Source organism: Larimichthys crocea, chromosome XXIV, assembly GCF_000972845.2.
Source record: "Larimichthys crocea isolate SSNF chromosome XXIV, L_crocea_2.0, whole genome shotgun sequence".
NCBI lineage: Eukaryota > Metazoa > Chordata > Actinopteri > Sciaenidae > Larimichthys > Larimichthys crocea.
The window spans coordinates 4,029,630-4,050,764 of NC_040034.1; the positions used below are offsets into that span (position 1 = coordinate 4,029,630).

At 41.4% G+C, this 21,135-nt stretch overlaps 1 protein-coding gene across 1 annotated transcript; it reads right to left on the reverse strand.

The window, feature by feature from the left end:
• Positions 1–10,926: 10,926 nt before the first annotated feature.
• Positions 10,927–20,127, reverse strand: lbhd2 (LBH domain containing 2). Its single transcript, XM_010747651.3, has 4 exons — positions 19,885–20,127; positions 15,202–15,280; positions 13,441–13,606; positions 10,927–12,022 (listed from the first exon to the last, which is right to left on the reverse strand). The coding sequence occupies exons 2-4, from the start codon at positions 15,277–15,279 to the stop codon at positions 11,955–11,957; spliced, it is 312 nt and encodes a 103-aa protein (XP_010745953.1). The 5' UTR covers position 15,280; positions 19,885–20,127; the 3' UTR covers positions 10,927–11,954.
• Between the last annotated feature and the right edge of the window lie 1,008 nt (positions 20,128–21,135).

Here is a 21,135-nt window from a genome sequence, read left to right on the forward strand (position 1 = left end):
CTAACACCTCACTGCCTCTGGATCCTGGATTTCTTGATGGACGGGTGCCAAGTTGTCAGTTTCAACGACATCACTTCTTCACACCCACTCACCGTCAGCACGGGGGTGTCACCAGGATGTGTTCTTCCTCGGCTGCTCCTCTCCGTCTTACCAATGATTTCAGATCAACCTCAAACTCAATCAGGATTCAGAAAGTCGTGCGGTAACGCCACAGTCGCAGGACTGATCTCGACAGACAACAAAGACGCCTTCAGGCTGGAGGTAGAGAAGTCAATTAACCGGTGCAGGGAAACTGGTCCTGAATGGAAAAAAAGACTGAAATGTGCATCGACTTCAGAGCAGAGCGATCGATGAAAAACCCTTCAACCCAGCCAGTCAATTACAATAACCGACTCTTTGGCACACACATCAGCAATAACCTGAAATAGGATCAATGCCAACAGTCAAATACAAAAACAGAGACTGTGATTTTGAGTTGTCTCAGAAAGTAGACAAGGTCCATTTTTACACAGCCATAATCCAAAGCATCCTGTTGGTATCGATTTCTGTCTGGTATGGAAACACATCTAAGTGCACAATAAAGAAAACTGACAGCAAAGCATCAAATATGGGCTGCACACTCCAAAGATCATGGACGAGCCACTCAGCTCATACAGCTGCATACTGTATGTTTGCATAGCTCTAGTCTATACCAGCTGACAATGGATGAGAGGCAGGTTACACACTGGACAAGCCACCATGGACTTCATCTTGAACTTTTCCTGCTGCATGCTGACACGAGGTAACAAGCTAAAAGAGCCCGAAATAACATCACATCATATATCACATGTAGACACGTAGCTGACACTTTTATCCAAAGCGACTTAGTGTGACGAGGACATGTTAGTGCTTCAAATTCATTGTTAGGAAAGGAATAAAACAACATCAGAGTTTCTCCTGAAAGAAAGACTCTGCTCTGCCGGGGCGAGGTAACATAAGCCCTGCAGAGGGAGGTTATGAGAGGCTGCAGACTAAAATGCTATGACTCCGGGAGTCGGACAGACTTTAAATAATGTATGTAGCATCATCAGCTCTGTGTCATGTGGATGAGCCATAGATGAGTGAGGGACGATAGATAGATAGATAGATAGATAGATAGATAGATAGATAGATAGAGAAAACATCCTCAGAGATTCTCCGTCTGCAGGAGTTGATAAAATGATACAGTCTTCTGTCTGATTACACTCCTTTCCTTTTCCTTTTTCGTAGTTTGCTGTTTGGTGAAATTGCTCGGTGAGGTGCTGCTGCTTTATTCGACGCATGAGAGAATCATTTTTATTTTTTTTAAACGTGAGAGGAGAAAACATTTCGTGAGGTGAATTTTCTTCTTCCAATCACAGGCGTGTGCCAGCAGGACAACATCCAAAGGCAGTTTTGAATTTGAATTCATTTATTCACAGCTTGTGCATCAGGACACCGAATACAATTTCAAACCCACAAAGTTTCACACACGTAGAGATGCTGTTCGTTCTCACCAGTTTCTCTTCAGACTGTAGTCGCTGTATGGACGTGTTTACACTCTCAGAGGACTCCATAGTGTCACACCACCCCCCTCCTCCACACTGCTGGATGTGTAAATGGTGAAATGTGCTAATGTGATGTGTTGCTCCCAAAGCTCCACCGGCCTCAGCTTTAGGTCATCCTGCCTCGTACTATTGGTGGGTAAATCAGGGCATCTGCAGCCAATCACACGCAGACTATGCGGGGGTATAGAGCGGCTCAGGAGCTGCACGTCTGGATCTCTGGGGAATTCTCTGCTGGCTGTTTCTCACCAAGACAAACTGTGTGTAACAAACAAAGGCTTCTTCTTCCTCCTGAATCATTTCCAAATCAGATATTTATTGATATTTGATGTATTGAATTGATAATGGAAATGTTGGTCTCACAGTCCCAGGTTGTAAACATTCAACATTATAACAAACATGGGGACTTATGGAGACATTTGTGTCATATGTTTCTGTTCTGGTTTTGTGTTTTGAACCAGAGTGTGACCTCCTGTCTTTGTGCGAGGATCTGTGTATAGGTGTGCAGCTCCAGCTGATTCGAGTCCAGCTGATGTGAGACCTATTTAAGATCCTGTTGCTACCAGAAAGTGCAGCTTTGTCCTCCTCGTGCTCTGCGAAACATTTCTCTCTCAGTGTGTCGGTTTGTTCTACGATTGAGAATTAGGATTTTGTGTCGCCTTAGTTTCTCACCTTCTTTCACACTTGTAAATAGTCGTGATTAGGAGTGAGCTGGCTTTTCATTTTCTTGTTTTTGGGTAGCTTAGTACCATAGAAGCAATAAACTGCCTGTGCTTTGTATAAGTCTGGTCCTCTGTTCCTGTCCCGACACCCTGACAGAGATGGAGCCTGGAGGTTAAAATGTCCTGGAGCCAGCCTCAAGTGGACGCTCAGGGAACTGCAGTATGTCCACACTGGCTTCATTTAGTAAAACACTCCAAACCACAAATCATAGCTGCAGGTGTTAGCTGCCATTCTGTTCACTTTATTTATTTATTCCTTCATGCAGAGTTGAGTAGAACTTTAATCTTCTCATGGGGAAAGTTTGCTTTCAAAAATCAGTCAATAAAGGCAGAAAACACAGAACATACGTGAAATACAACAATAAATAAGTCCATATATTCATAAACACAGTCCAGTACTGAGATTATCAAACCAACAGATCAGAGAAAATGTTGAACAATCTCTGGTTTGTCTTTTTAAAGTAAAATCAGTAACAGCAATGTTTCTCATTCGGGATTAGTGATTACTGCAGTCGCAAGCCGGTGTCGTGCCAGAACAGGAGCTGGGTGTGTGGACATAGCTAATGGTGAAGAGAGCGAAGAGGACGTGGACGGAGGAAGGAGAGAGTTACCGAGCTAAAGAGTAAATGTGGGACTGACTTTTAGTGGTTGGTGAGAGCTTGGTGAAATAAAAGGCTGAAAGACAGACGCCGAGCTGGGCTGACTGCTGCTGGACTAGGCAGTGATATCAGCTGCTGCTGGTTCTGGTTCTGGTTCTGGGCTGACTGCTGCTGGACTAGTCAGTGATATCAGCTGCTGCTGGGGACCTGGATGATCAGAAGTAATGTAATCAGAAGAAATACTCGAGTACAGCTGAACATACTCACCACAGTGGGATTACACTGGAGAAAAAAAATACTAAATGTTACATAATGTGGCTTTAAAGATGAGCTGTGACTGCAGCCCAGCACTGTGTGATACATAAATAAATCTAATGGGATCTTATTGTTAGAATAAAAATCCCTTCATGGTATTGATACATATATATTGATCAAACATACGTGTAGACCTCCCTCCTCCTCTCGGCTCTTCACGGCTCACGACGCCTTTAGAGAACCGTCTTCAGGAGGCGGAGGCGCACTCAGCTCCCATCAACCTCCTTTCCTCCTCCCAACCCGCTGCAGGCTCCACCTGCAGAGCCGCCCCATCTAAAATTGATTACGGTGACATTTACTATTCATAGAAAAGGTTACTAGAGTAACCCTGTGCCGCATGTTTGAGTGGAACATTATTCCCAAACAAATGAAGAGGAGCTCTTCACTGAACAACTGTGCACCGGAGCTGAATGACAAACTGGTTGTGTAATTATGAATAATGTGCATATCTGCTGCGTGTTCGGCGGAGCTCATGGTTTCTTTCTCCCCACGTTGTTTATATTTGAAAAGGGGACGGAAACACAGCGAGCGAGAGTTTAAATAATTACTGTTAGATCAATATTCAGTTTGTGGAGCTATTTCTGCAGAAAACATGTTTACCTTCAGTGGATGATCCAAACTTCTTCTTACATTCTTAAACCTTGTGGCTCTTATTAACCTGCAGGTAACCATGGCAACAGCACTTTGCGTTTCATCCTACATTATATCGAATCTTTTTCTTCCTGTTTAGTGATGAAGTCACAAACACGATGATGCACTCTGAGGTAATGAAAGAAATGGACTCAGCAGGAGAGCAGCTCTCATTCATTTAACAGTGTCAGAATGAAAAGTATTTCTCTTTAATTGTTGAAAAATACAGAAACGCTCTTTTGGTTTGAATAAAACAATTTCAAGTCTAACACGAAGGACTGGATCCAAATTCAGACTAGTAGACAGAGCAGATTCATATTATTTAATGCTTAAATACAAAACACAAAAACCAGCGAAGCAGTCCAACGAACGCGAATAAAGGAACGAGCTAAATCTTAAATATAAAAATATAAAACCAGGCAGAGTTTTGAGCTGGAACACTCAACTCAAAAAGTGAAAGTCTGTGTAAATGCATTGAACATGTTAACGAGGGTTCTACAGTTTCTCACCAGGATTTTTTGGGGCGGTCCTAAAAGGGCTCGATGACACGCTGAGGCCGCCCTGAGCGTAACCCCGCCCCCCCCTAACACTGCTGGTATAAACGCCTTCAGAGCATCAGCAAAGGTATAAACTCCTTCAGAGCATCAGCTCCTCAAACGTCCACTTGAGTCAGTCTCCATAAGTCCCCATGTTAAAGTGATAAACATGTTTACAGCCTGGGACTCACATAGAGTTTCATGTTAGCTGCACTGCAGTGCACCGTACACACCAACCACACATAAACTACATGAAGTCACACAAACAATCACACCAGGAGCTACACGTCGGCGGATGAATGTTTACATCAGGTTTCATGTCACAGCAGGGTGCTCAGCAGCCATGATGATGATGATGATGATGATGATGATGATGATGATGATGATGATGGAGGTGTTTGTACAACATGTGGGCGTCCAGCTCGATGTCTGAGAGGTCTTAGAGACGGCGGAGCTCCTCGCTGGCTGCCGTCCATACAAGTGCTCTTCATACAATCAAACACGCTGCATCTCACTGCTCTTTAATTTACTCGGCGCATATTCTCTGTTTCATCAGCTTCATGCTGCGTTTCATCAGCTCGGCCTTTCAAGAAATGTTGTATGGCATTATTAATATTATGGAAACACGGCGTGAGTGTTTAGAGACTCTGAGATGAAGAAAGTTAGACAGCCAATCACAAGTATATACTTAAATATGAACTACCTGCAACACAAGTATGAACGTTAGAAATAAACTTTCCTCAACCTGGAAATAACACTGTGCAAAATATTCACGAGGCCTTTGATTTCAGCTTAAGGATTATAGTTTGAATCTAAGTTTGCCTGATTAAATGAAGAAAAGTGAATCTGAATCTTCTGCACTTGTTTTGTGTCTTTGAGAAAAGCCTCGAAAATCTCGGAGCCTTAAACTGCAGCAGCATGTTTGCTCATTATAACATGAAGAGTTCCTCATTTCCACAGCGACTCGTTTTTCACGCTGTTATGACCTTTTCTCTTCATTAGCATGGACCAAATTATTCATTTGTTTTCTCATAACTCATAACTTTATTTTGCTTCGACACAAAAGTTTCCAGTTACTAGAATAATTCTTGTTACAATGACAAACAGATTTAAATAGTTTAAATGTTTGTATTTGCCATTGAGACAGAATTAGACTTTATTTTGAACGAGCAGGACGTCACTTCCAGCCCAGAGGGGAGCATTGTCAAAATATTCAAATTAATAATTACATATATTTTTTCTATTGTGGCTGATGCAGAACACATTTTGTGTTGTCTGTGATTCGCTTCACATCACAGCTGTCATCCAGAGGTGCTGAGCTGTGAGAGGACGGTGTTGGGCTGCATCACGGACACATTTGAAAGACCCGTTTGAAGCCAGCAGGAGTGGGAGATGAAAGTCCTGGCACAGCACACTTTGACATCATCAAAACACAACTCCCTCACAACACTCAGTGGCTCTAATGGCTGTGTTAAAAGGTACTTTTAAATACACAGATTTACAAGTGGTTGCTGGCGCGGTCCGTACGCTCTTTGTGTTTGAATTGAACATGAATGAATTCTACATAATGAAACAGGAGAGCAGGCAGAGGAGACACAGCAGAGCTAAATGAGCATTATTTACTGAGACTGAGCGAGCGCACGTCCAGGAAACATGTTGGATCTGTTTGTGAGTTTCAAAGCGGTAAAACACAAAATAAAACCGTCTGGACTCAGAACTCTGTATCACCACTTTTAGAGAGTTTTAAATAAATGTGACCTGCTCCATCATTCTGAGTCACTTTGACCCAGAAACATGTTCTGAGTTTTCTGCATGTCTGTGAAGAGGAAAGTCTCAATGGCAACACGATCATGATCAGAACATGTTTCTGGGTCAAAGTGACTCAGAATGTTGGAGCAGGTCAAAGAACGAAGGAAGGAAAGAAGGAAGGAAGGAAGGAAGGAAGGAAGGAAGGAAGGGAGGAAGGAAGGAAGGAAGGAAGGAAGGAAGGAAGGGAAAAGGGGAATTAAAGGAGAAATAACTGAAAGGAAAGTAACAAGGAAGAAAGAACAGAAAAATGGAAGCGGAACTTAATAGGAAGAAAGGAGTAAAGAGGAGTCAAGGAAAGAAAGAAAGAAAGAAAGAAAGAAAGAAAGAAAGAAAGAAAGAAAGAAAGAAAGAAAGAAAGAAAGAAAGAAAGACATATTTTGAGCTTCAAAGTGCTGTTATGGGTGACACCGTCCATTCTTTGTACTGTCATTGAGTAGTAAGGAAGGAAAAACTGAAGGCTGACCTGCTGTTAGAGGATCAGATCTGATGATAAATCCTCTGGGGAACATGAATGTCCAAACTCGAGAGGTCGAGACATTCCCAAGTAAGCAGGGTTCATCCTCTGAGGATCATGAGCTGTGTTGGAGCAACACGAGTGATTCTGGTTGTACAAATGTGTGAGGATGTTTTACTGATTACATCCCTGCTGCAGCAAATGTTAAAAGCTTCCATCTCTCTGAGAATCACCTGTAAAATATGAGTGAAGCAGTGTGTACATGAGTGTGTGTACATGAGTGTGTGTGTGTGTGTGTGTGTGTGTGTGAGCTGTCCTTAAGAGGAGACATGAGCCTTCCTTCCTCTGGAAAACAGCTTGTGACATTTGAGAGATAATTGACACTTCGCCCCCCCCCTCGTCCCTCGCAGCCTCGCTCCCCGCAGCCCTTCATTTTCCCAGGAGTGACCCCGCTTGCTCCGATGAAGTGCTCTTCACAAGGTTGTCATCTGAAAGGTCAGATCCACAGAGCGAGCGAGGCATGAAAGAAACAAGATGGAGATCCCGCCATCCATCTCGCTGTCTGGATCAAGACACCGATCTGACCTTTCACAGTGTATCAGCCTCAACAAGCTCATCAAAGTGTAGGAGGGAGCGCGGCTCGTCTCAGGTTGTGTATACAAGACAGAGAAACAGAAAGATCAACTATGAAGATGAATATTTACATATTAAATATTTACATGCAACTACTCTATTGTCTCAGTGGGTAAATTTCAAGTTATTGCAGTTATAAAAATGCAGCTTTCATCGTGTCCTGCAAAGACTGAGTTATGATTTAGTCTCTAAACTGTCAGAGGCTTCAAAATAAAAGCACTAATGGTGCTAACGTGTCTATGTACACATTTTAAGGATGAGAAATCAATGCAACATTAAAGTACGTAAAGCAGTTATCACTGTGAGTTCTGCGTCACGTCATGATCTGATGATTTCAGCCGACACATTTTCTTCAACATTAAATCTTTCTTTTGAGGCTTCCGCAGGACAGATGACCTCAAATTCAAGAACTCAACATAGTTTGAGACGCAGATCACTCGGGTTAATTATTATCTACGATGATGAATTTGCAGGTTTTTATGGAAGCTCAAAGACATCAAGAGAAAAGACATCTTCTAAATAAATAATATGAAAAATGAGCTGAAGAACACTGTCCAGTTAGAGTATTTCTCCAGTAAACAAAAAAACTTGAATTAACTCCTTAATAGTTAAAAAAAAATGTATTGTTCTTGTGCTCTGATAATTTCTAAAACTTTATTGATATATAAATAAATGTGAGTACTACAAAACATAATTTCACCTGCTCAGATAAAGAGTCGACTGTTTGACCTCTTGCATGTGAATCAGCGATGAGAGCATCTGTTTTTTGTTTTTTGTTCTGATGAAATAAAGTGAAATGATCTAATGAAGCATCTGTTGCTTCAGCGTGTCCACGGCTGATGACTGTAAATAAAATGACTTTGACTCGAGGGCTACGGGAGAACGCCTCCCGCTCTCTGGCTGTGACGTGAGCAGTCAGTGCAGCAGATGTGGGCTTTGCTTTCCTTGAATAACTATGAGGCAAGAAACATAAATCAGAGACTAAAATAAGAACAGAGTTTAGATTCACGGTGCAGCCTCCAGCTCAGAGGAGAAGAAACACCTGAACGCCCTTCACTGAAAAACACTGCAGCAATCGCACAGGACGGCTTTCCTTACACCGCTCACCTGATCACAGGCACACGGTGGTATTGATACTTTGATCTGAACTTCCTGGAACCTTTAAGGCCTTTAAAAATGATCAAATTATAACGGTGCATGGAGAAAACATCACCGTTCAGACAGAGATGAGGGTGCTGCTCGTGTGCCCTGCTCTGTGCTGCAGCCACATCTGAGTTTGGTTTGCAAAGTTCAGCCAACAGGCAGAACACGGGCAGGTTTGTGGACGAGCTCTAACAGCGATATTCCACAAGTTATACGACCTTTTTTTGTCATTAACCTCTTTTACACACACGCCATTGTTCCTTCTCTTCTGTCTGTTGTTATTTTACTGTGGAGTGACAATGACAGCGATACAAACACTCATTATTTCCTGAATGAGAGGTTAGTACCTCATCACACTCAAACCGGACACAATGCAGAGCTCTCTGACTCAAAGTACAACGAGGACAAACAAGGTAACTGGGAGGAAACAGCTCCTGATGGACGACTGAACATGAGCAACAAGCTCAAGCTGCTAATTCAACAGCCGGTCAGTGATTTATCCGTTCATCTGAATGAATGAATGAATGAATGAATGAAGGCTGAGTGTAAAAACAAACGCACAGCGGCTGCAGCTGGACGAGTTGTTACTAGTCGTGACAGACCAGTGTCGGTTATTATTGCATATTAATGGTTTGCTGCTGTGTTCCTGCACAAAAGCAGAAATGTTATCAGCGTGAACTCCCGTCAGACACATGTTGAGCTTTCTGTTTGGGAATCGTCGCCTTTTTAAAGACGATGCGTCACCGATTTAAGTGTGGCAGTGTGTGGAAATGTCAGAACAGTGAGCGAACATGTGAATAATAATAGAAAAAGAACGCCTGATGACAGGATTTTCATCTTTGGATTATGAAAGTTTAAATCAGCCTTTTGAAGTTAAAATGTGTTTTCATGAAATGTTTTTATCCTGATCGAGCTCCTATTCTGATCTGAGTCTTTTAAAACGTTTCATTCAAAGATAATTTCACCGTCTGAACAGATAAAATGTAACAGAACACAAATTTGATGAAAATGACTTTCTTTTTTGTAAAAGTGAAACTTTCCAGAAAGAAAACCTTCAGACGTTTGACTGAAAGCTGAGAAATGTTTTTCAAAGACTTGACGAAATGATTTCAGCTCTCAGCTTCCGGTCAAACACTGACTGACATCTGAAGAGTTTTTGCAACACGACAAAGCAAAAAGCAGCATGAGAGCGTGAAGTAGAAGTTTAATGTTACTTTTTGTTCACCTGCAGAGTCACTGGCAGCTCCTGCACAGTCTTTGGTCTCTATCGTGGGTCAGTCGAGCTGATGATCAATGATCAGACACTCACATCGATGGGAAGCCTTTAACCTCAGCGTGTTACCCTGTGAACTGAATAATCAGTAACTCACACAGCGAGCGCTCAAATCATGGATGCTAGTGCAGTCTGTGTACGTTTGAACCAAACGAATTGTTGTCAGTCAGAAAAATAGAAAAACTTAAAGTATATCAGACAAAATGAACACAAAGTCTTAACATACTGATTTCTTCAAGCAGAAATCACCTGATCAGTCTCACGTCGTGAACACTGGTGTTCAGCAGCTGCTCTCAATGAAGCAGTTTTTCATTTACTCAAGTACTGCACTTCAGTTTTAGGTCCTTCAGTATTTCCATTTTATGCTACTTTATACTTCAGCTCAACTACATTTCAAAGGTGCTCCACGTTATTGAACACACACTCAATAAAGGTGCTAACTGAAGAGAAAACGTCATCTTTTAAAGAACCACAAAAAACTTTATTTATTCTTTAGAGCACCATGCATGGTGTGTAAAGGAACCATTCCATTCATCTGATGGTTACCTGAGGTTCTTTAAAGAACCACTTGCTAAGAGATTTATGGTGGAACCAAAAAATGTTTTATTGTTCTTTAAAGAACCTCTGAAGGTGCAAAAATAAGTTTTTCTGGGCTTAACTGGTTTTAAACAGCTCTAAATTTTCATGATCATCAAATCTAGAATGATTATGTTGAAAAATCCAAACATGCACAGAGTTGTTGTCCATTTATTGACGGTCCTTTTTACTCCATTACAAACAAACAGTAAGAAGAAGTCGACCTGTGGCCAAAGAAAACATAAATTCATGCTCGATATTTATTCGATCTGTGATTGTTTTTATTGATTCGTTTCCACGATCAGTCAGCCAGTGAGCACAAACTACAGAGAGGTGTGGTTTTAGATCTCACACAGAGCTGCAATGATTGTTTGATTAGTTATTTTCTTGATAATCAATGAAGAACCAAAACGTCAAATGTAATAATTTGCTCTTACATTATAAAACATTTAATATTCTAGACTCAGATTTCAACATGTCTGCTTTTCTGATGTTTTATAGACCAAAATATTAAAACGATTAACGATCATCGAGTAAAAATAATCTGCAGACAATAATGGAATAATTGTATTATTGCTACTTTTGGTAGTAAAAGATCTGAATATGACCGCTACAGACTTTTTCTCACTGATGTGACCAAAACAAACCACAGGGACAATAAAATAAAGAACGTGTTAAGAATTTTGAAAAGGTTTATTTCTTGTGCAATAATTTAGGCTTCCAGTATTTTAAAAAATATCATGTCTGTGACAAGCGACACACATCTAAAATATACTGGTTATTTTTTATTTTTTACTTCTGTAGTCTGTAACAAAATGGACTGCCTTTAAACTCCCGTCAACATATTGCTCCAATATTTTATAAGTAAAACAGAACACAGGTTACATTCCCTTTAACACCTACTGTATGAAGACAACGCTCACTTATTATTATTATTATATATTAAAGAATGTGTCGTAGTAACATCGAATAAAGTGATGGAGGCTTTCTTAATCAAATACTGCTCTTTAAAACATCGTAGCTATTATTACAAAGTGAAGAGTGATCACCAAACTACAGCAGTCAGCACTACAGTGATGTAATCACATTACATCTAGAGTTAAAAACTGTGCACAAAATACAGTAGCTACCATTAGTAGTAGTAGTAGTAGTATGGCACACATGAGCTAAATACTTAAGACAGCATTTAGGAAACATCTATCCAGATGTCAGACGTGATATTGTGGGAATCTGGACAGTGAGGGGCTTGGAGCCAGAGGAAGAGAGGAACTTTAATTAATCAAATCAAAAATATATGTTTACACCAAATCACACACAGTTACATTAGATGTTTAAAACCTGAAGATTGACTTTATCTAAATCTGACATTGAAAACACGTCTGCTGCCAAATAAAGAATGTTTTGTTCATTTCCAGCTGAACTTGGTCCCTTCAATCATCTTCGTTAGTTTACTCCTCCTTCATCAGCGTACGGAGATGAGGACGCGGAAAGAAAAACACCTTCTGTGAATTTATTTAAGAAGGTGGCAGCAGGACTCTGGCTCCAAGCCTGTGAGCTGGGGTTTGGGAATCTGTTTTTCTACCCTTCCTCCTCCGTCTCAGAGATCTTTCTATCAATGCAATATGCTCCTCTTTTTTTTTTCATTAATCCAAGTCTGGACACACTCACAGTAACAGTGGATTATTGCAGGAGGAGAGTTTGTTCAGTTGGAGTCCTGCATCTCCGCTGCTGAAGCCTCTTCATCCACGCCGACATTCGATTGTTCCTCATCTGGAAACAAACATGCAGATTCACTCGATTACTCTCCAATCTTTCAGATTACTTTGATTTGAAACGAGGGACTGAACGGGACATAAAGCTGAGTTCGAGCCCTCTTCCAGGTCTAAGTAGCACCGCAGGATACTCGAGACAAAGACAAGACTCTACTCAACTTAAGTCCTATGATCACTTTCTAATCCACAATGGAAATAAATTGATTCACAATAGTTAGTAAATGTTCAATAATGTTTCTTGGCTGTGCAGAGCCAGTGATTCTGGATTTCTGACCTGAAGACAGCCGATGTCGAAAGGTTGACGATGAAAAATCATCAATTCAATGAAACAATGGACAGACTGTGTTTTTACACCTGCTGCATGCAAAGTTACTAACGTCCACCTGAGGCTGGCTCCAGAAGTGAGTCAGTCTCCATAAGTCCCCATGTTCAAATGTCCAACTTCACAGCAGAAATAAACATGTTTACAGCCTGGTACAAAAAACAGTTTTGGTCTCTGTAGCTAATTTCCCCGTTCATGACAACTGTACTGAGGGTGAATTTATATACAACTCACCTGTTCACATTATATTAAGGCTTCAAGTTATTGCTGTTATTTTTTAAACTCTTTAAATACTGATGTCGGTACCAGCTTCAAAACATCCAGTATCTGTGAGGCTCTTGAAATATGCAACACAAATGTTTTTAAGCTTCTTGTTTCTTTTTTTCCACTGAAGCAGTTTACGAGTTAAATGCAGAGTGCAAACAGTGACGACACATTTCACATGCGATTGTCACTCCTGCACGCTCATACATTTTGATTAGTTTAGCATTATTATTATTATATGCTGAAAATACAAGCTGCCAGCTGATTATTAGATTAAACTAAAATAAATCTAGATAAAGCACAAATTGGACTAATCTTCTCTAAAAGCTTTATTGGCTGCAAACCTCCAGTTTTTATAGAAAATTCTCAGTGCTCAGCGTCAAGTGGTCCACAGAGGCCGTGTGAATGCTAATAAAGTCAATGAAAAGAGCCGACAGGTGCAGATCTGCACTGGTTCAGGTGAAAAATGTTTTCCCTCTAATGATTCAACCAAAGTGGAAAATTGGATTTATTCTAAGTCGTGTGACGCGAGCAGATCAGACTGACTCACTGTTACATGCCATCACATTTCTCTGCAGAGTATCAGACCTCGTCAGCTGCTTTTGTTCAGTTCGTCTGCTCAGGTGGGCCTGGCTGCAGGTTGCTCATTAGCATAAATAACTAACTACAGGAAGACGTTACAGGAAATAACCTTTTACACTAAAGAGCCTGTTGTCTGATCAGATCAGCCTTAAATTGGCTGAAGGAAAGACGCAGATCTGATTAAAGCTAAATGAGCCAAAAGGAAACAGGTCGATCTTTCCACTGTGGCTTCAGACCTCAGTCCTCACCTGCGCTTTGTTTCTCTCTCTCGGTTTGGGCGTCCGGAGAGGTCGGCTCGTCCGGCGGCCAGCGGAGCTCGCCGCTCTCCACCTCGGCTCCATCCGTCGGCTCGACCACGATGGAGGGAAGCCTCTTGGACAACTTTGGATACCTTTCATGGGTATCTGGGAAGATCTGTTTGAAGCTTATGTAAGGTTGGACTGAAGGGTAATCATGAGAACATCATCGCTCACAACACGTGAATGAACAACAACGCGGTAAATCGGATTAGGAAAAGTGTGAATGAGATGAAGGATTAGCAGCTGGACTTATGAAGATGACTTCCCTGATCTGTTACTTTGATCTCCAACTTCAAATGTGCATGTGATGCTATCGCCTCTCTTTTCTAATCAAACTGTATCTGAAACTCTCTTGGCACATCATTGGTCTATTGAAGATGAACCCGGGACTGTAAAACTAAAACTGTAAAAGCAACTGAGCAAAGTGAGATTCTTCAGTGCTGGCTGCAGTGACTCCCACATCTCCTTCAAAAGGAGTGACTCCACCTAAAATAATGTGTCTACAATTACCTTAAATTCCCTCTATCAAGCTCTGAATCAGCCAATCAGAGGTACTTTATTACAGTGCAGAGCATGCAAACCTCGTCATTGTCATGATTACTACCGGACTGTAAAATATCAGTATGTGAGGGGTATTAGACCTGAAGGTTTGAAGTGATAACACCACTGACAGTATATTATTACTGGCCAGAGCTTTCCTCGGCGTGGAAGTGTTTTTCTATTGGACAGCTCCAAAAAGTCTGAATGTATTGAGCTTCATGAGGAAATGAGCAGACTCATCACAGCTTCCTCGTGAAGTCTTGGTCCACACAGGGTGATGTTCGTTTAATAAATGAACGATGACGTGATCCAGATCCAGACTCTGGGACTGCATTGACCGTTTCTGTCCTCGAATGTTACTGTTCAGCTATAATACAAAAAAAAGTCTGTGATCAGACAGGTCACCATTTTTTTCTTGCTTGAAAACATCTCGCAGTACGTCACCCACCACCTCCACAAAAAAACAAAGATGGCAATGTCCGTAATGCCAAACGGCGCATATTCAGAAACCTGTGGGTGACATCACAGATCCACTGTGCATTGTTTACTGTCGATGGTTTGTGAATCAGTGTTTGTACGTGTTGACTTCTCAGGACAAAAGAAGTCTACTGAACAAAACTTAGTGGAAACCTTTTGAGCCATCCAAGTTTCCTCTCACCTGTCCTGACTCCAGTGGTAATCTGACCCGAACCTTTAAAACTTTAAAAACCTAAAGCCCAGTTTTAAACTAGACACCTTCATGTCCTGACCTGAAAATCACTGAATCAGCGATTCCTGGAAATGCAGTTTGTGGTTTTTCCATTTCACCGGAGAGAATGAAAGACAAACTAAGCTGGGACTAAGATAAAGCATGAAAGCGTTAAAGCATCTTTACACTTCACATAATGATGATGCACGATGTTTAGAAAATAAATTGCACAGTAATATGTAATAACTCACTTGTCCTTTCAGCTCAGCTGGATAAGACACGTAGCATTTACTCACAGCAGGGCCGAGTCCAACTAATGATCTTAGTCGCATCAGCCCACATTTTACTCTTGCTCATCACCCCTGTGACTCACTACTGTACGCTTTCTACTCCAATGAAACAGGTCTGGTTTAAAATATTCTAAACACACGCATGCACACACACGTTCACACACACGTTCACACACACACCTGGAAGGATACTGTGTCCTGATCTGCTGCTGCTCCACCCCCACTGAAGTCCTCGGTACCTGGCTCCAGGGAGTTCATCACCTCAGTCATCCTGGAGGAAAACACATGCTAATGATCTGCTGGGGTTTTCTTTGGCTGATCTCAAACCATATTCCAATGACATAGTACAGCTTTTGGTACATCTGCTTTGTTTTCCACTGTAACTAGTGCTCGGATAGTAACTCTTCTATGTAGGCCAAGCTGATGGTCAGAGCACCGTTGTTAGGAGACAACCAGGAAACAACCTACAAAGAGCTTCACGCTGGTCTCGAGAAGCTGCAGCCTTTTTCTACTGACAAACTTTGCACCGCTCACATTCACTATTCTTTCTTTCTTTTGCTCTTTGCACTTTGTCGTTTCACCCTGGCCTGGTTTTCCCGGCTGATGGTTTGTGCAGGATGTGTCATATCAGCGGTGTGAAGTGTTTTCACATTTAGTATCAGCTTTGAACCTCAACTGAGGTGGTCTGAAAAAAGTACCAGGAACCAAAAAAGCAGTCGAGCCGTACTATGTGGCTGATAATAATGGCCAAAGCTTCCAAACACAGCTCAAAACGGCAGATGAAGGCTCAACAACAAACCAACGGTTGGCTGTATCGAGGCCTTAACGTGTTTCCGATGAACCACTGCTGTCTAATACTGCAGTAAGGACGGGCTATCATTTATAAAATGTCTATACTTCTGCAAATGTGATACCTGAGTTTTAGAAATGAAACTAAACTAAAGTAAAGCTCCCGTCGTTTCCTGGTTGTTTCCCAGCTGAGTAGCTCTGACAATCAGCTCCACATACACTGAGGGGTTACTATCCGAAGTACCAAAAGTGAGTAGAGTTGAGCTGTACTATGCAGTGGAAAAACTGCCAAAAACGTTCTGGTTTGAATTCAGTACTTAACCTGTAACTTAGAACAAGAAATGTGGAAACTGTCTCTCATGAGTAAGGATTGTAGCCAGCACTAACTCTTTCAACATACATACGGACACGTGAGTAGTAGACCTGGTTTAGAAAGTATCTGATTAAATAATTAACAAAGAAGACTGAAGAAGAATTTGCTGCTGAAGCTGTTGATGCCAGTTTACTATACAGTGCTATAAAAACACTTTAATATCGACTGCTTCAACCAGGCACCAGAATGCATCCAGTTTCTTTAAAGACAAGTCAACTTAGGAACACAACACTGACATATCGTCACCTTTTCATATGAGTTATGGATGAACACTTTTAATTTGAAGTCATGTTTGTGTCACCTGAAGTGAACTTTTCACTGTCTTTGAACTCGTTTTTGGTCTCCACCACCAAATATCTGACTCTTTAGCTGTTAAATGCTTCACTATGCTCACCAGCTAGTCTCTAACTGTGTCTGTCTGCTGTTTGTGGCTGAGCAGGTAGTGTGCTGTGGCCTTTATAGAGCTTCTTCTCTGCAAACATCTGCCTGAACAGCAGAATCAGAATGAACCAAACCGTAAAGTTGTCGGAAGAGATATTTCGCACCCACACTGTTATTATAAAATATCGTCTACAGCTGCTTTAACCAATGTTATGACGAGAGGATGTGACATCGTGGCATCCTTCACCTCCGCTTCATCCATAATTGTCTTAAATCGTGACACCTGGTTGTTCATTATCTAAAATAAGCCTGAAAGCAGAATAACGATTGACTTGTACAATCATTGTCTCTTTAAAATCCAGCCACCAGCACCAGCCTGCTGCTCCCTGGGTGAAAGGCAGTCTTTACATGTGACAAGTTATCAGAAACACCACTTTCCATACAATCACACCGGCAGTTGCCTGTTGCCATGGGGACGAGCGATTGAGATTGTATGCCTCTGATTGTCTGAATAGTGCACTTTGCTTTGAGCTGCACGAGGCCCAGAGCTGATTTGGGGGTATTCATGTGTGCCGTTACGCAGCAATTACCAGCGTCAGGACGGGGCCGCGTTGTTGTCGTGAGACTTCTCTCTGTGAAACCTGGAATCACTTCTGCCCTTCATCATCACAGCGGCCAGACAATACAGCCTTTGTTCCCCATCAGAGGCTCATATTGTTCCTCTGGAGAGAATCTGTGCGGTCACTCCAGCCGGTCTCATGTCCGCTTTTTCTTTTTTGAAGGTAGCAGCTGAAGAGGCCCGTGGAGCCGTGCACATGACTCCAGTCTGATCTTGTTTCTGAGAAGTGCATTCATTCTGGCGTGATGTGAAGCGTAACAGACACAAGAATTTAAATGTTGATGCCAGGCGTGACGCTTCTGTCATGCTTCTCTTTTTTCCCCCCTCCAGCTGAATAATAATTTCTTATTTGAGCCATTAGGTCTGAACGAGGTTAGCCGTGTGTTAATGTCTGCGTGTTTACCGTGCAGGAAGCTGCTTCACGTCGCCTCAGCAGAGAAATGAAGTGTTAAGAAGATTTACATTTTTCAAAGCAGCCAGTGTTTCAACTGGTGGCTCACATGATGAAAACTTGAATTAAAATATGTCAAATCTTTGAGTTGAATTCAGCAGAGGCTAAAACATTTTTTTGTTTTGGATTGTGAAGATTTCATGGTTGTTGACTTCAAATATTTAGTTAATTAAGGCAGTAAATCAATGTTTTTTTGGATATGAAGCCAATGTGGAAGTGCTAAAAACTGTAAATCATGGGATGAGGCTGGCTCCATAATTCACCGTGTTAAAATGTCCACGTCATACTGTCATTGTCTTTAACTCAGAAACTCAGATTTCTGAGCTTGACCTACAAATATTAAAGGTGCTCTGTGGAGTTTTTATGTGAACAAACATTTGCAAAGTCTATTTTTTAAAAACATTTGAACTTGTGCATTGATAACATCCATCATAGCTTCCTGTCTCTTCTTCTTCGTTGCATTTGTTCCTGTCACTGTCGACCCACACGTGAAACGCGATGATTACACCACAGACCCTTCTAAATGTTACACACTGGACCTCGAAGCATCTGTCGGAGCTACAACTAACAACTGTTTTCATTACTGTTTAATGTGTCACTCAAAACTGATGCAGATAGCAGTCGCGGGTAATAAGAACCCAGAGCTGGAGAAAGTATTCAGATGATTTTTAATCTATAAAAAGCATCATGTTATAAACTTATCTTGTGTTCTGATGTTAAATCTTAATGTGCAAAAGAAAAAGCACCTGCAGCTGGGACGTGGTACTTCAAGTACATACTAGAGTAACTGTACTTTATATTCCATCACAGCAAGAATCCAAAATTGGAATTTTTTGTTATGAAAACTATCGAAAGCTGAAGTGTATTGAATTTATAATGGCAGAATATCATCTGCACTGTTTGAGTTATGTACTAAAAATCACTTACTTCTATGTTTAATGACTAACTGATCAATAAATATTTTTTATTAATGTCTGTTGAATAAATCTTTTAGTGATAAAATAACTCGACTAGTTGATTAATATATCAGTGAAACGACAGAAAATGATTGTTCATAGATACAAAAACACGTCCAGTTCTCAGCTGTGTGGATTTTTATTGTTGTGTTGAAAATAATCTGAATGTTTTTTTGGATTTTGGCTGTTGATTTCCTGTTAAAATCCACTTTTGCACTATTTCATAGACTGATAAACAATTATCAAGCCCATTAATGCAGTAATGAAACGAGCAAAACTCACAGGAGCACCTTGATGTGCTGCTGATGCTGAAGCCAAATACTCGTGTTTTATTAAAAAAAAGAAAAATTCCACTTGAAACACACTTAAATCTTCAGAAAATAATTATGCTTTCAGACACTGTCTCATCGTCCATCCTCACTGTTTGCTCTTCACATGAAAGATGTGACCTCACGGATTAAAATTCCTCCTCTGTGCTGTCCATCACGAGCTTCTTCATCACGGTGGACACTGTCCAGTTAAAGGAGAAGCCGACGTTCCCAAAAGATTTGGACTCCTCCAGGAATGTCAGTTTGATTCCACTATGTCATGTCTATTTTTATTTTTTGTAGATATAGGATATTTATGGGATGTTTCTAGGATGACCGCTCTCCTCCCCCGTCCTCTTATCGCTCCAGCTGCAAACATTTTTCCCATTTTTTGCTCCTAAATCACAGCCAGCAGCAACACCACATACTCAAATGCAGCTTTCCATAGATAAATAAAGTTTTTTACAGCTCAAGGACGTGAAGGAAAAAAATCCAACCCATGGCCAAATATAGAAATATTCCTCTTAAGCCTTCTGAAATATTTCCCTGCTCTGTGTTTGTTGCCCTAGTTCACATTTCCTGTTCTATTTTTAAACTTAGTTTTGATATATGGACATCACAATGTGTCAGGAAATGTCTGCACAGCTTTGGAGCGCAGCTTTTTACCTGCTCGGCACACAACAGGTAGCTGCTTCGTTACTGCAGGTATAGACTAATAATAGATTTAAATACCGGTGTATAAAACACAGCTTCTGCTACACCTACACTTCAACACAGGCTTGATTTGTGCCCACACAGTGAGCACCACCAGAGCAGGAAAAAATCCACAAGGTGAAGCAGGTTTAAAAAAAACAACAACCTGTAAGGTGCACTTTAAAAGATGAAACTCATCAGGTACTTTTGTAAAAAAAAGAATAAAATCAGTAAGTTCAGAGTTTGGAATAAAATAAATATCTGTCTCATCTGTCTGCAGAGTGCTTGGAATAAAAGCTCCGTACCTGTCTGCGGGCTGATCCAGTGTCTCAGAGCAGGAAGGTCTCCGTCCTCCGCTGCTTCATCACACTGATGCTGCTGCTGCTGATGCTGCTGAGGATGATGATGGTGCTGATGATGAGGGTGAGGATGATGATGATGATGATGATGATGGTGGTGGTGATGATGATGTGGGCGACAGGCGTCGAGGCGCGCGAGGTTCCCAGTGAAGTTCGCCGCTCGCGTGAAAGTGTTCAGAGTCTGCGCAGTGGAGCGGGACCGGCGCTGCTTTCACGGACAGTCGGAAAGACCAAAGGCCTCCTTAGATTAGTGTTTTAATGCCACAGCACACCATGAAATTCTTCATAATAATCCCCATGTTGATAAAGTATAAAGTGATGCAACACTGGATGATATATTTTCATCATGGTTTAACCAAGTTTGGCCTGATTTGTACTTTAGATCAGCCTACACAGATGCAAACCTTTCTTTACATAAATGTAGCCAAGGGATTTGACTCTGGTTACACTTTGAACTCAATGTACACACTGGTATGAATATATGTACAGCTAAAGCACAAGGAGTCTGACGGGTAAACATAAAGATCAGTGGCGGCAGTAGCTCAGTCCATAGGGACTTGGCTTGGGAACCGGAGGGTGTCCCACATGGACCAAAAATATGGAAGGTGGACTGGTAGCTGGAGAGGTGCCAGTTCACCTCCTGGGCACTGCTGAGGTGCCCTTGAGCAAGGCACCGACCCCCCCCAACCGCTCGCTGGGTGCTGGTCTGGCTGGCTGCCCATCGCTCCACCATCCTCTCCACATTTGCATGTCTATGCCGTTGTACTGCATGTGTGTGTGTGTCTGGGTTAAAATGCATGTAAAATAAAATTAAAAAAGAGTGAAAAAAGAATTTCCCCATCGAGGGATTCATAAAGTACATCTTCTTCTTCTATTGTAATACTTGAAATCACTTTTTAAAGACCTTGATCTCATCTCTGAGGACTTTTAATTTAGTTAAACACCGGTTAAGACCACAACTCACAGAACTGCCCATGCATTGGCTGATTTATTACCAAATCCACCAAAGAGTTGATCTGCAAAACAGAATAAATACTGTGAGGTGACGCTTGATGGAGCAGCAACCTTCATCCAGAGAGTTTACATGCCACATACTGTCTGGTCTTGGTCAACACTTGGTCTTAGTTTAGTTTAGTTGCTCTTGAACACAACAACACGGATAAATAAAAACATAAACAAACTATAAATGTGTGTGTC